Source organism: Diabrotica undecimpunctata, chromosome 8 (assembly GCF_040954645.1).
Source record: "Diabrotica undecimpunctata isolate CICGRU chromosome 8, icDiaUnde3, whole genome shotgun sequence".
NCBI lineage: Eukaryota > Metazoa > Arthropoda > Insecta > Coleoptera > Chrysomelidae > Diabrotica > Diabrotica undecimpunctata.
In genome coordinates, this window is record NC_092810.1 from 83237295 (window position 1) to 83251771 (window position 14477).

The 14477-nt window shown below is 37.9% G+C and overlaps 2 protein-coding genes across 2 annotated transcripts in view; both read left to right on the forward strand.

Moving 5' to 3' along the window:
• The window catches only part of LOC140448468 (uncharacterized), a 375096-nt gene that overhangs the window by 110658 nt on the left and 249961 nt on the right, over positions 1-14477 (forward strand). The gene's annotated exons all lie outside the window — the stretch shown is intronic.
• LOC140448952 (ATP-dependent DNA helicase PIF1-like) lies at positions 5453-6265 on the forward strand. Its single transcript, XM_072542091.1, has one exon. It carries the CDS (start codon positions 5453-5455, stop codon positions 6263-6265), a length of 813 nt encoding a protein of 270 aa, XP_072398192.1.

A 14477-nucleotide genomic window follows, 5' to 3' on the forward strand; every position in this document is an offset into this window, starting at 1 on the left:
AAACCAAGGCCAGGCTCGACATGCATACTACTGGTACAACTTTTACAAGAGGTGACCCAGTATGGTTATACAATCCCACACGTAAGAAAGTTTGTCCGAAACTTCAACGAAACTGGGAAAACCCGTATACCGTCCTGCAGAAAATAAAAGATCTAATCTATCGCATCCAGTTTTCAGCTAGAAGTAAACCCAAGGTAGTTCATATCGAGAGACTATGGAACTGATTCACCTCGTTGGCTTCCATCGATCCCCGATAGTCCAGTTATTCGAGGTGAATAACTATAAAGGAGGAAACAGTGTTACGAAAGATTTATCCCACATAGGAAAAGTCCATTGACGAAAAAGAAGAAGTAGTTTGAGAACATTCAAGATGACATCGACAATTCTTGAAATGTCTAGTGAAGTTTGGACCGTCAGAATATATATATATATATATATATATATATATATATATATATATATATATATATATATATATATATTATATATATATATATATATATATATATATATATATATATATGTATGTATATATATAACAGATCTTTTTGACAGTTGGGGGATAGTTATATTTTTAATTTGGAATGTTGAAGTATATAGATGTCAGTTAGTTAAAAAGTATTGTAATATTGTCGGTGTTGAATAAAGTTAATTTTCAAGAAGTATAACAATAGACATATTTGCTTTATAATATAACGCATCAGCTAAATATTAGGTAAATTTGCTTTATTGACCTGAAGAAGGCTTGTGACTGATTACAAAATAAACAACTAGCCTAAAGAACATCTAATATATAAAATTTCCCTGTCACAATGTTAGTTACCGTACTCCTCCGAAACGGCTTTACCGATCTTTACCAAATTTTATATGCGCATTCAATAGGTCTGAGAATCGGCTACTATCTATTTTTCATATCCTTAAGTGATAAGGGTTGTTCACCCATAATTTTTTTTTTTAATTTTTCGACGAAATTTTTTATTTTTGTTTTTTTATAATGTTGCACTAAAAAATACATACAACCCTAAACTTTTACTTTTTTATCATCAACCCCATTTTCTAATATATAAAATTTCCCTGTCACAATGTTAGTTACTGTACTTCTCCGAAACGGCTTTACCGATCTTTACCAAATTTTATATGCGCATTCAATAGGTCTGAGAATCGGCTACTATCTATTTTTCATACCCCTAAGTGATAAGGGTTGTTCACCCATAATTTTTTTTTTTTAATTTTTCGACGAAATTTTTTATTTTTGTTTTTTTATAATGTTGCATTAAAAATACATACAACCTTAAACTTTTACTTTTTTATCATCAACCCCTATTTTTTACGGCTATTTTAGTAATTTAATCATTTTTCATCTCGCTCGATAACTGATCAATTATAGTGTTTTGAACTGTACTTCGATTAAAAATCTAAAATGTTTATTAAGAAAATAAACTTTTATTTTTATTATTAAAGTTTAATCCTGATATATGCTTAGTGTTACCAATCTTAGATTCTTCAAATTTGCCGCACCTTTACTGGTGAGTGAAATGCCACACTATACCATAAACTGAAACCGGTCCCCTGTTTCACTCACACAAGACTTCTCTCACTCCCTACACAGTTTTCGGCCATCCATGATTATTGTTTATGCATCAAGTGTAGTAGTAACGTTCACAATTATCAATTTTCTATTTCTGTGTAACTCTCATACTAACTATTAATTATTACTATTTTATTCATAATAATAAAATTATTAGTACGCAAAGGGGCTGATTTGAGCCTTAATACAAGTAGGTCCAGAAGTATGAGAGATAAAAGATCCCAAAGAACCGAAGAACAAGTCCAGCAACAAAATGCTGATGCACGTGTGAGCATTCAGCAATTGCGTCAAGAACAATCAGAAGATACACGAGCTGAGCGCAATGAAGTTATACGTTTAGAACAACGACAATCACGCCGTTTTACGGTTAATAGACGCAGAACAAATGACCAACAACGCCAACAGGTACATCGTGCATTTACATCTGATTCATTTTTGCGTCTAGCATTCCAGTACGAGCCCGATATTGAATATTATGCTCATTCAAAAGTGGTAATTGGTGCTATGGATAAGGAATGTCCGCATTGTCATGCTCTCAAATTCAAAAATGAGCCACCTGGGATGTGTTGCGCATCAGGAAAAGTGCAACTACCTGAAATTGAAACACCACCTGAACCATTGAATGGTTTACTTATCGGCACGGATCCAGATTCTAACGTATTCCTGAAGTCAATTCGAACATTCAATTCCTGCTTTTAAATGACATCGTTTGGAGCAACAGAAATAGTTCGAAATACTAATGCTAATGGTCAACAATACAATTCTACATTCAAAATCAGAGGCCAAGTTTATCATAAAATGGGCTCATTGCTGCTAATGCCACACGAACCACATAAATTTTTACAAATCTACTTTATGGGCGGCGAGGATTCCGGAAGCGCACTTGCTAATCGCGTGAATGCACGTTGTGACTATAATAACCTTGACTCATTTTTTGCCAGGCCCATCGTCAGCGACTTGGACGCTCTATTGGACGAGCACAATGAATTGTTGAAAATATTCAAATCACACATGCACAAATTACAAAGCGATAATCACGCTATTGTCATTAATACTGATAAAACACCAGCTGGAGAACATATTCGTAGATTCAATGCACCTGTTGTTGAAGACGTTGCTGGAATCATGGTTGGTGATCGTACAGGTACACGAGAAATTGTGATTCGTAGAAGAAATAATAATCTTCAGTTCATTGCTGATACACATCGTTCATATGATGCTCTTCAATATCCGCTAATATTCTGGAAGGGGCAAGACGGATATTGCATAAACATAAAACAACGAGATCCCGTATCAGGTACTTCATTTATCATTAACCATTTAACAAAACAATTAAATTATTAAACGGAATTAATTTAAATTAATAATCATAAATATATTATTACAGGAGCTGAAACAAACAAGAACGTTAGCTCGAAGGTTATTATGCATACCGATTAATGATTCGGCGCGGCCTGGACAACGTCATTCTACGATGTCGTGAGCTTTGTCAACAATTTATTGTCGACATGTACGCGAAGATAGAGGGCGAACGACTACGATACTTACGATATATTCAACTCAAGTTGCATGCGGAAGAGTACATTCACTTACGAGACGCTATTAAGAACAACGCCGACGTCGCCGAAATTGGTAACTCTGTCATTTTACCATCATCGTATATAGGCGGTCCACGTCATATGCAAGAATATATACAGGATGCTATGGCTTACGTGCGCAAATATGGACGACCGTGTTTATTTATCACGTTCACATGTAACCCAAAATGGCCAGAGATTACATCTTTGCTATTGCCTGGCCAAAATGCAATACATCGTCATGACATTACAGCACGTGTATTCAGACAAAAGTTGAAGTCTCTAATAAGTTACATTACTTAATTACATGTATTCGGTCCCACATGTTGCTGGCTGTATTCAGTTGAATGGCAAAAGAGGGGATTACCTCATGCGCACATTTTGGTTTAGTTAATCGACAAAATCCGTCCTGAAGAAATCGATAGTATCATTTCTGCGGAAATTCCAGATCCGTCTACTGACCAAGTGCTGTTTGATATTGCTACAGCAAACATGATCCATGGTCCATGTGGTACTCTTCGTCGTTCATCGCCTCGCATGGCAGATGGAAAATGTACTAAAAATTTCCCTAAAGATTTCACTAATGATACGATAACAAATACTGACGGATATCCAATATATCGTCGAAAAAGTCCCGATAATGGCGGATACTCATTTATTAAAAATATCAGCAACACAGACATTGACATTGACAATCGTTGGGTGGTGCCGTATTCACCTCTGCTAAGCAAGACATACAATGCTTATATTAATGTTGAGTTTTGCAGTTCTGTGAAAAGCATCAAATATATTTGCAAGTATGTCCATAAAGGCAGTGATATGGCTGTGTTTAGAGTAGAAAATACTAATGTAAATGCTCCTCCAATGAATAAAAACGATGAAATTACCCTCTACCAAATTGGACGGTACATCAGCTCCAATGAAGCTGCATGGCGTATCTTCGGTTTTCCAATTCATGAACGGGTACCAGTAGTTGTTCATTTAGCCGTCCATCTTAAAAACGGTCAGCGTGTATTTTTCACGAACGAGACAGTGATTGATCGTGCTACAAATCCACCTAAAACTACACTCACAGCATTTTTTGAATTGTGTAATAGTATGGATGATTTTGGTACTTTTGCAAGAACATAACTCTATTCACAAGTACCACAATATTTCACATGGGCTCAAACAAAAAAATGGATGCCCCGCAATCAAGGCTCACCAGTTGATGCATGTCTCAATTTATTTAAATCGAACGCTTTGGGGCGATTATTTACAATTAATCCAAGACAAACTGAGTGCTTTTATCTTCGACTGTTGTTGGTTGATGTTACTGGCCCATTATCATTTCAAGATATACGTAAAGTGAATGGGCAACAGTATCCAACATATAAAGACGCATGCCTTGCACTCGGCTTGCTGGAAGACGACAACCAGTGGGAGTGTATGCTTGCTGAAGCTGCATTGAACTGTACAGCAATACAAATTCGTCTACTGTTCGCTATAGTGTTGACTACATGTTTCCCAGCTCGAGCACAGATATTGTGGGACAATCACAAAGATTCAATGACTGATGATATATTGCATCAACATCGTACACGGTGCAACGATCTAACGATAACATTCAGCGACACTATGTACAATGAAGCATTGATTGCTATTGAGGATCTTTGCATTGTCATTACCAACTTATCACTCACTCATTTCGGTATGAATTCGCCAAATCGAACTGCATCTGATTTAATTAAATCTATTCAATTATCACTGAAATGAATCGTGAACTGCAGTACAACACTGTAGAAATGGCAGAGATTGTTACTCGCAATATTCCACTAATGAATGACGAACAAAGAACCATTTATGACCGCATTTTGCTCGTAGTTTCAGCAGGACAAGGTGGGTTCTTCTTTTTGGATACACCGGGTGGAACTGGCAAAACATTCCTTATTTCACACGAACAGCTCATTCAGTATTTAAGCTGCCACTAAATATTCAAAATAACCCTGACGCAGTGTGTAACATTAAAAAACAATCGTCTATGGCTACCGTGCTAAAACAGTGTAAAATTATTATCTGGGATGAATGTACTATGGCACACAAACATTCAATTGAGGCGTTAAACAGGACATTGAAAGATATTAAAAACAACGACAAACTATTTGGCGGCACTCTGTTGGTGCTTTCAGGTGATTTCAGACAAACACTTCCCGTCATTCCACTTTCAACATACGCTGATGAAATCAACGATTGTTAAAAATCATCTCCATTGTGGCGTAATGTTGAAAAAGTACAGCTGAAAGTAAATATGCGCGTTCAAATGCTTCAAGATCCATCCGCTGAAACATTCTCAAAACAACTCCTAGATATCGGTGATGGAAAAGTTGCTACAGATGAAACTGGATACGTAAAATTACCGGCCGATTTCTGCACAATCGCTGATTCGCAAGATACTCTCATTGAACAAATATTTCCTGATGTACACACACAGTACATAAATCATGAGTGGCTGGCAGAAAGAGCTATTTTAGCAGCAAAAAAAGCAGACGTCAACAATTTAAATTTGAAGATACAACAGTTGTTGCCAGGGAACTTGGTATCATACAAATCTATTGATACAGTTTGCGATGCCAGCGAAGCTGTCAATTTTCCCACAGAATTTTTGAACTCACTGGATTTGCCAGGCATGCCACCGCATAATTTACAATTGAAAGCTGGATCTCCAATTATCTTGCTTCGTAATTTAAACCCGCCACGGCTGTGCAACGGTACGCGATTAGTTATTCGAAAATTGATGAAAAACGTTATCGAAGCCAGCATTTTAAATGGCAAATTCAAAGGTGAAAATATATTAATACCACGGATTCCTATCATACCTACAGATGTGCCAATTCAATTGAAACGAATTCAGTTTCCGATTAGATTGGCATTTGCAATGACAATCAACAAATCCCAGGGCCAAACGATGTCTATTTGTGGCTTAGATTTGAGTACACCATGTTTTTCACACGGGCAATTGTACGTAGCATGCTCTCGAGTGGGTAAACCATCCAGTTTGTTTGTGCTTGCTAAAGATGGGCGAACAAAAAATATTGTTCACGCTATAGCATTAAGAGATTGATTTTGTTTGTTAGGGTTACTATCGTAATTAATATGTGATATGTAATTTTAAGTAATAAACTATAATAACTTGAAAATAATATTGTTTGGCGTTTGTTATTTTTATATTCCCTTATCGTTCATAGCGCTCCTCGCCCATTTCACGCATATACCACATACTTACACACTTATAATAAGTAAGGAACTTTTTGTCTACACTAGAATTTATCTAGAAACTAGAAATAATTTATAAGGCAAAACAGCGTTTGCTGGGTCAGCTAGTATAATGTATATAGTGTGCCATCAGTATACAGGGTGTCCCATAGTTAATTGGACATTAGCTAATGGGTGATAGCTGACATCAAAATAAAGCGTTTGAGCTCAAATTGCTTAGGCAAAATGTTGCTAGTTTTCGTTCTACAGGGTGATTCATTAATATTTTTTTATATTATTTTTAGGGATATATTGAAAACTATTCAACCGATTTAAGTAAAATTTGGTATCTTGCTATTATTTAGTATGCTTAATATGAAAATGATATTAGTTTTACCGATGACACTAGGTGGCGCCACCTACTATAACATTGGTTCATTAATGGGGCCATAATTTTTTTCCCGCCCTGTATAAACATTCTAGGAAAAAAACATGAAATAACATTCAATTCTACACAAAAAAGGTATTCCTGTTTCAAATCAAAAAAGTACACCGTTTTCGAAATAAACGTATTTTTTAGAGACGTGCATAAAATAAAAAAATTTTACAAAAACTTATGTAAATTCAAACATTATTCAAAAGGTCTTAAATAAAAGTGAATATTAAATGTATTTGTATAATGTATGTTTATTATTAAACCTTTTACACAGTAACAAATTTAAAAAAAAATCGGAAATTAAATTAAATTAAACAATGAAGTGAATATATAACAATTTACAAAGTGAATAATTCAAAACTAAACAAAAAAAAATTACAATACTTAAGTGTTCAAAATATTCACCATTAGATAAACTACATAATCTAAATCATCATCCAGTCTCAAGAGTCCACTGCTGAACATAGCTTCCTCATGTTTCCAACCCCGTCTATCTTGCGCCGCTCTCATCCAGTTTTTATCGAGTCTTCTTAAATCGTCAGTCCATCTTATAGGTGGTCGACCGACGCTTCTCTTGTCTTCCCTTGGCGTCCATTCCAATAACCTCTTTGTCCATCGCCCATCTGTCATTCTGGCTATGTGTCCTGCCCATCTCCATTTTAGTCTGGCTATCTTCTCGATGATGTCAGTCACTCCGGTTCTTCTCCTGATGTCTTTGTTGGTTATTCTGTCTCGCAGAGTTATTCCTAACATGGACCGCTCCATTCTTCTCTGCGTGACTCTCATTTTGGTAGCTGCTGCTTTTGTTAAGGTAAGTGTTTCTGCTCCGTACGTCAAGACTGGGAGGACGCACTGATCAAATACCTTTCTCTTTAGGCATGTGGGCAGCTCACTTTTAAAAGTTTCTCTCAGTTTTCCAAATGCTGCCCACCCAAGGCCGATTCTTCTCTTTAGTTCATGAGTCTGGTTATCCCTGGGATAACCAGGGATAACCATAATCTAAATATTTTGTGTAAATTTTGTCTTATTTTAAATGACACCGTAGATTTGCTTATACCAGTGGCCGCAGAAACAAGCCTTGTACTGGTTTCTGGATCTTCTGCAACACGCATAATACTTTCATCCTCCATATCCGCATCAATTACTCTCGGTATTTCAGCATTCGTGTGTTTGGAATGAAATTACTCTGTTTCGCCTAATCTGCCGAACAATGATCTACTAGTTTTATGGTTTGGTTGCCTTCTATTTTGGATAAAGTTCGAAATAGCGTTGGGCTGCTTTACGAGAACAAAAATTTTCCTGGGCATACAAACGGATCATATTGCGCGTTTCTACATTAGAAAATTCACTAAGACGTGGCATTTTACTTTTATCTTAAGTGGTTTATAAAAAACTTATTAGCACTTTGACAAATAATAACTCGCACTGAACTTTGACAAGTAATAATAAATAAATTCGTAATTACGTCTTGACGTTGCCATTAATTAAGTTCAAAGTATACTTGTTTTGCAAAAAATTAAATAGAGACATGCATCATTAACAAAATACGATTATTTCGAAAACGGTGTAGTTTTTTGATGTGAAAGAAGACTAGGTACCTTTTTTGTGTAGAATTGAATGTTAGTTTATGTTTTTGTTATACGTCTTTAGGTGCAATTGGAAAAATGTTGAGAGTGAATTTTTATAAAAACAACAGAATGAAGTACATACACTCTCACCGGCAGTATAAAGTTAGTTGCTAAATCTTTGAAGTTACATATGTATTAGTGCAAATAAAGTGTGAAAAAAATATATTTTATAATTTTTGTTGTGATGTGGGTATTAGTTAAAATAGTTAGGTAATGACTGTGAATATTAATTTACACGATTTTATTAAAAGGAAAACCATGTGTCACAATTTAACCTACATCTTACAACAACAAAACATATATATCTGTCTCTTGTCACCGTTCACTCTCGGTGGACACTGTCATGGTAACTTCGGTGGTATTCAGCCATGGAGCGGTGTGGCTGTTACATCCTCCCCCTTTGCACCACCCTGGCGACTCGCGGGTGGGGCAACAGAGTCTAAGCAGGAATAGAGCTCTACAGGACAGCAATGACAACGTTTTGGTCGGGGTTGTCTACGTCTGGCAATAGGTTCAGGTTCAGCTTCAATTTGAGCAAGGTCATCTCCAACAGGGGGGCCCATTTCGCTATCGTCTAACCCAAGGGTCAAAGACTCTGGGCAGGAGACCAGTGGAGCAGGAGGGTCGGCTTCTGAGGATTTCACTGGACGACCTCTTCTACGGAGAGGTTGAACTGGAGCAGGGCACGGATCTTCTGGATCGGCATGGAAAGGCGTCAAGGCTGAGACATGATATTTTCCAGCAGGAACATCCGGAGTGTCGATGTGTGAAACTTCATAGGTTGTAGGGGACAGCATTTTGGTCATCTTGTAGGGTCCGTCACGACGCGGCGCGAACTTCGAAGTTATGGACTTAGACGCGTCACTTAGTGTATGCGAATCGACTAGCACAATATCACCTACTTCGAACGAAACCGAGCGGCGGTGGCAGTCTTTATACTTCTTACGTCTATCTTGGGATTGTTCATGTGTCTCGCGGGCTTCACTAAGAGCTTTACTCAAAGTTATTAGATAGGGCGTAATTTGTGGCACGAAGTTGTCCTTGGCTATGATGCTTCGAAAATCACGATTTGCATCATCAGGAGTTCGTAACTCGCGACCGAACGTGAGGTACGCAGGAGTGAAACCGGTTGAGTCGCACTTCACAGTGTTCATCGCGAACCGTATAGCGGGTAACTTTTCAGACCAAGACGAATGGTCATTATTTGTTAGAATAGCTAACTGAGTTTTAATGTCTCTATTTTTTGGTTCGACGGGGTTAGCTTCCGGATGGTATACAGGTATAAGGTTCTGTTGGTACCCAAAACAATGCGCCACTTGCTGCATTACCGCACTCACGAACTGAGTACCGTTGTCACTGACGACTCGACGAGGGATTCCGTATCGTAAGATTATGTTGTCTATGAAACACTTGGCGCAGGCAGCGGCAGTAGCAGATTCTAACGGGAATAATTCTACCCAACGACTAGCAGTATCTTCCACTACCAGAATCCAGGTATAACCTTGAGGAGAGAGGGGCAAAGGTCCAAATAAATCAATAGATAGCACTTCAAACCTCTGGGACTGAACAGGGGTTTGTAGGAGACCAGCGGGTTTGAGGTTAGAGACTTTATAGCGTTGGCACTCAAGACATTTACTTACATGGTCAGAGATAATTTTCTTCATTCCAGGCCAATAGTAGCGTTTTATTATTCTTTGATATGTCTTCTCCACTCCATAATGACCAGCAGTAGCGGAATCATGGTACTCATGCAGTATGTGAGGAATACGTGTACTAGCCGCTACCAATTGGGGCTCTTCTTCATCTACTTCAGGAGTATAACGGTATAATATCCCATTGTTCATGATATATCCTCTTTCTGCCCACCTCTTGAAATCTACGCTTGTGTCAGAAGAGGGATCTTCTAAACATCTAATAATCTTGGCAACATCTGGATCATTAAGCTGCTCTTCTCGAACATCAGCAACACTAAGAGTTGGAAAATCTACTCTTACTAGATGAACTTCAGCTATGATGGGAACTTCTGTCATGGGAGGCCTTGATAGAGTATCTGCGATTACATTTTTTCTTCCTGTGATATATTCTATTTTTAGGTCATATGGCATGAGCTCTAAAGCCCATCGAGCTAACCGTCCAGTAGGGGACTTTAAGGTCATTAGCCATTTTAAGGCTTGGTGATCACTTTGCACTATTGTAGTAGCGCCTTCTAAGTATCCTCGAAATTTCTTCACTGCCCAAACCACAGCGAGAGCTTCTCGTTCTGTAGTGCTATAGTTTTGTTCAGCAGGAGTCAGAAGTCTCGAAGCATACTCTACAGGTCGTTCGTTCTCTTTCTCCCCCTGTAGAAGACATGCCCCCAAAGCATAATTGCTAGCATCTGTACGAAGTATATAAGGTAAATTGCAGTCAGCTTGTCGTAGGATTGGGGCGGAACACAATAATTGTTTCAGACATTCAAAGGCCTCTTGTTGTTCTGCTCCCCAGGTCCATTTCACATTTTTCTTGGTTAAATTCGACAAAGGTTTAGCAACATGGGAGAAATTTTCGATGAATCTACGGAACCATGAGCATGTTTGCAGGAATTTTAGCAGTTGAGTAACATTTAGGGGTGGTGGCATGTTTAATATGGCAGATACTTTATTTTCACTTGGCTGGATACCCAAAGGTGAAAGGATGTGTCCGAGATATAGGACTTCCTCACAGGCGAATGAACATTTCGCTCTATTTAGACATAATTTAAATAGGCGCATCCGGTTGAATACTTGTTTCAAATCGTCTATGTGATCAGAGAAGGATGGGGATAATATTATCAGATCATCTAAATAAGCTAGGATATTCAGATTTTGAAGACCAGCACGAAATTTATCAATCATCCTTTGGAAACTAGCGGGACTGTTACACATACCAAAGGGCATGCGTGTGTAACGAAAGGTGCCAAATGGACACACGAAGGCTGTTTTGTCACGATCAGCTGTTCGTACAGAGATTTGATGATAACCATATTTTAAGTCGAGGGTAGTCATAAATCGGGTTTCCTTTGCTGCATGCAAAATATCTTCAATACGTGGCAGAGGGTACTTATCTGCACGTGTTATTGCGTTTAAGCGTCGATAGTCTACTGTTAATCTGATACCTCCATCTCTCTTAGGCACAAGTACCACGGGTGAAGCATATGGGGACTCACACTCTTCGATTATGCCTTGAGCCAAAAGTTTATCTAACTCCTGACGCAGTAATTGCCTTTTGGGCTCTGACATAGGGTAAGGTGGAACAGATATTGGTACATCATCAACCAATACAATGAAGTGTTCAGCATATGGAGTAGGGTCTATATTATATACGAATAAATCAGAATTTTCCTTAACAATGTTGTTAAGATTGGATCTTTCTTCTAAGGATAGAGAAATTCCTTCATCTACTCGTAGTTCTAAATGAGCAAGAGTAACGCTATTGACCTGGCAAGGAGAGCTGACCTGAGCTGGATCTGGAGCAAATGAGTAGGGGATATTAGGGACATCACCATAAAACCATGAGTCATTAGGAATGTCTAGAATGATGTTAGCTTTTCTTAAGAAGTCTGCCCCCAGTAAGGTACGACTATTTGTGTGTGTGGGCACAGAAATTAAGGAAATGCTATGAGAGCGGTTTTGTAAGATAACAACTAAATCAAAGACCAAAACAGTAGTAGAAGTAGTCCTACCATCCGCTAGGGTCATGTCTACACTTTTTGTGGAAAAGGGTACCTCATCCTTCAAGAGGATATCTCTTAGCTGAGAGCCAGCAATACTGCACTGTGCTCCCGAATCAAGATAACAATGACCTACATGACCTTCAATAGTGACCTGAACAATGGGTTTAGTTGATAGGTTTGTGGCAAAATGTTGGTCGACATTAACTGTTTCAGCAAGCATAAATTCAGATACTGCTGAGGATTTACTGGATGATTTGCATTTTGGACAATTACTCTTAATGAATCCAGGAGTCTTACATCCATAACACGAAATCTGATTCGAAGTGGAAAAGGTTGGTTTAGGGCTAGTACGAGAAGTTACTAGAGGAGGATTAGGTTTGGGCTCAACCGAAGATTTTCGAGAATCTGCTTCCCTGGTTCTGACTGCGGCCAATTTTCGACATTCATCCTTCACGTGACCTGGATTTTTGCAAAAGCTACACCGTACCCGTTTTGATTCGTTTTCGTTTTTAATGTTTATTTCCGGATTTTCATACGATTCTTCAGTTTGCCTCGATTCTTTTAAGAGTTCGCTAAATGTATTGATCTTATCACGTGCTACTTTTTCACGTATTCTCCTATGCAACAAACCATATACCATATCTAATTGAGTGGCTTCGGTTAATGTATCTGCCGGTAACTGAGCTATTATCGCGCGCGCTTTGCATACAAAAATGTCACACGGAGTTTTAGCATCTTGTTCCGTCGAAAACAGTTCCCGATACACTCTGTAGGCTGGTTTTTGAGGTCCAAAAGTCGATCGTAATAAATTAATGGCGCTGGCCCACGTGTTTACCGTATTTTTAACACCTTGAAACCACGTGGCGGCGAAACCGTCTAGCAGCATGGGTATACCCTTTAATGCGTTCGCGTCAGATACGTGGGTGCACTCTTTATAGATCTCGACCGCATCTATAAAAGCTTTTACATCAGCCCCCTTTGATCCATCGAAGCGAGAAGCGCATTTTGCTAAACTACCTGAGTCCGAAATAGGCCTTGCTATTGTATTTAATAAGGCTTGAAACTGTTCGCTTGTTAAATTTACCGAAGACATTTCTGCTGATGTTGATTCGCTTGAACTAAAAACCGTCGTCGACCTAAGCGAATAACTGTGTTTATCGTTTGTTGCCGTGATTGCAAGTTTAACACAAAAATAGTAATAAAAATTAAAGGCTTACAGTTTCTGTTGCTTATTTCTTGTAAATACCCTTGAATGGAAGCTTGATATTCCCACAGGATGTTTCTGAATGGCCTAGTGGAAGATTGATATTCCCACAGGATGTTTTGAATGGTCTGTAGTGGAAGATTGATATTCCCACAGGATGTTTTTGGATGGTCTGTGCGGAGTTTCCACAGCAGTCACATACACAGTAGATTTATTGTTGTGAAGCACTAAACTAAGTGAAAATGTCCACTAATCACCTTACAATGGCGGGAGCAAAAACACTTTTTTTCTGTTCACAATGAAACTTTACGATTTTCACAGTACGAACTACACTTTAAACTATTTTGCCCAAGTTGGGTGCCAGTTGTGATGTGGGTATTAGTTAAAATAGTTAGGTAATGACTGTGAATATTGATTTACACGATTTTATTAAAAGGAAAACCATGTGTTACAATTTAACCTACATCTTACAACAACAAAACATATATATCTGTCTCTTGTCACCGTTCACTCTCGGTGGACACTGTCATGGTAACTTCGGTGGTATTCAGCCATGGAGCGGTGTGGCTGTTACATTGTGTCTTTGAATTTGTCATCGTCGGAAATAGGCTAATAGATATTAAAATATGATGAAAAGACGAATAAAAGGCAATCTTAATACCTATTATTTGTAGATATAATCTGTCAAAATAATTCATTTTAGTAGATATGAATTTTGCGGCCATAGCACACTGGCTTATACCAGTTGTTGCCCGAAAACAGGAGTCAAGCAATGTCGACCACGGTCTAAGCGTTGGATGGGTGACGGGTGACCGCTTAGCAACATGTCATGTTATTGCCTTGCTTACTTTTTTTTTATTTTCGGTATTATTTAAGAAAATTTTTAGGAAACTTGTAAGTATTAAAATTAAATTATTAAATAAAAGACAAATAAATTGTTAATATATAAATAAATCATATAATAGAAGTACTTCTTACCTGCGTACAAAGTACACACACATTCTTTTTTTTTATATAATAATAGACTCGCATTGCACTTTGACAACAAATAGTAAATAAATTCATACTTACGCCTTGACTTTACCATTAAGTTCAAAGCATACCTAGGTACCTGATTGTTAT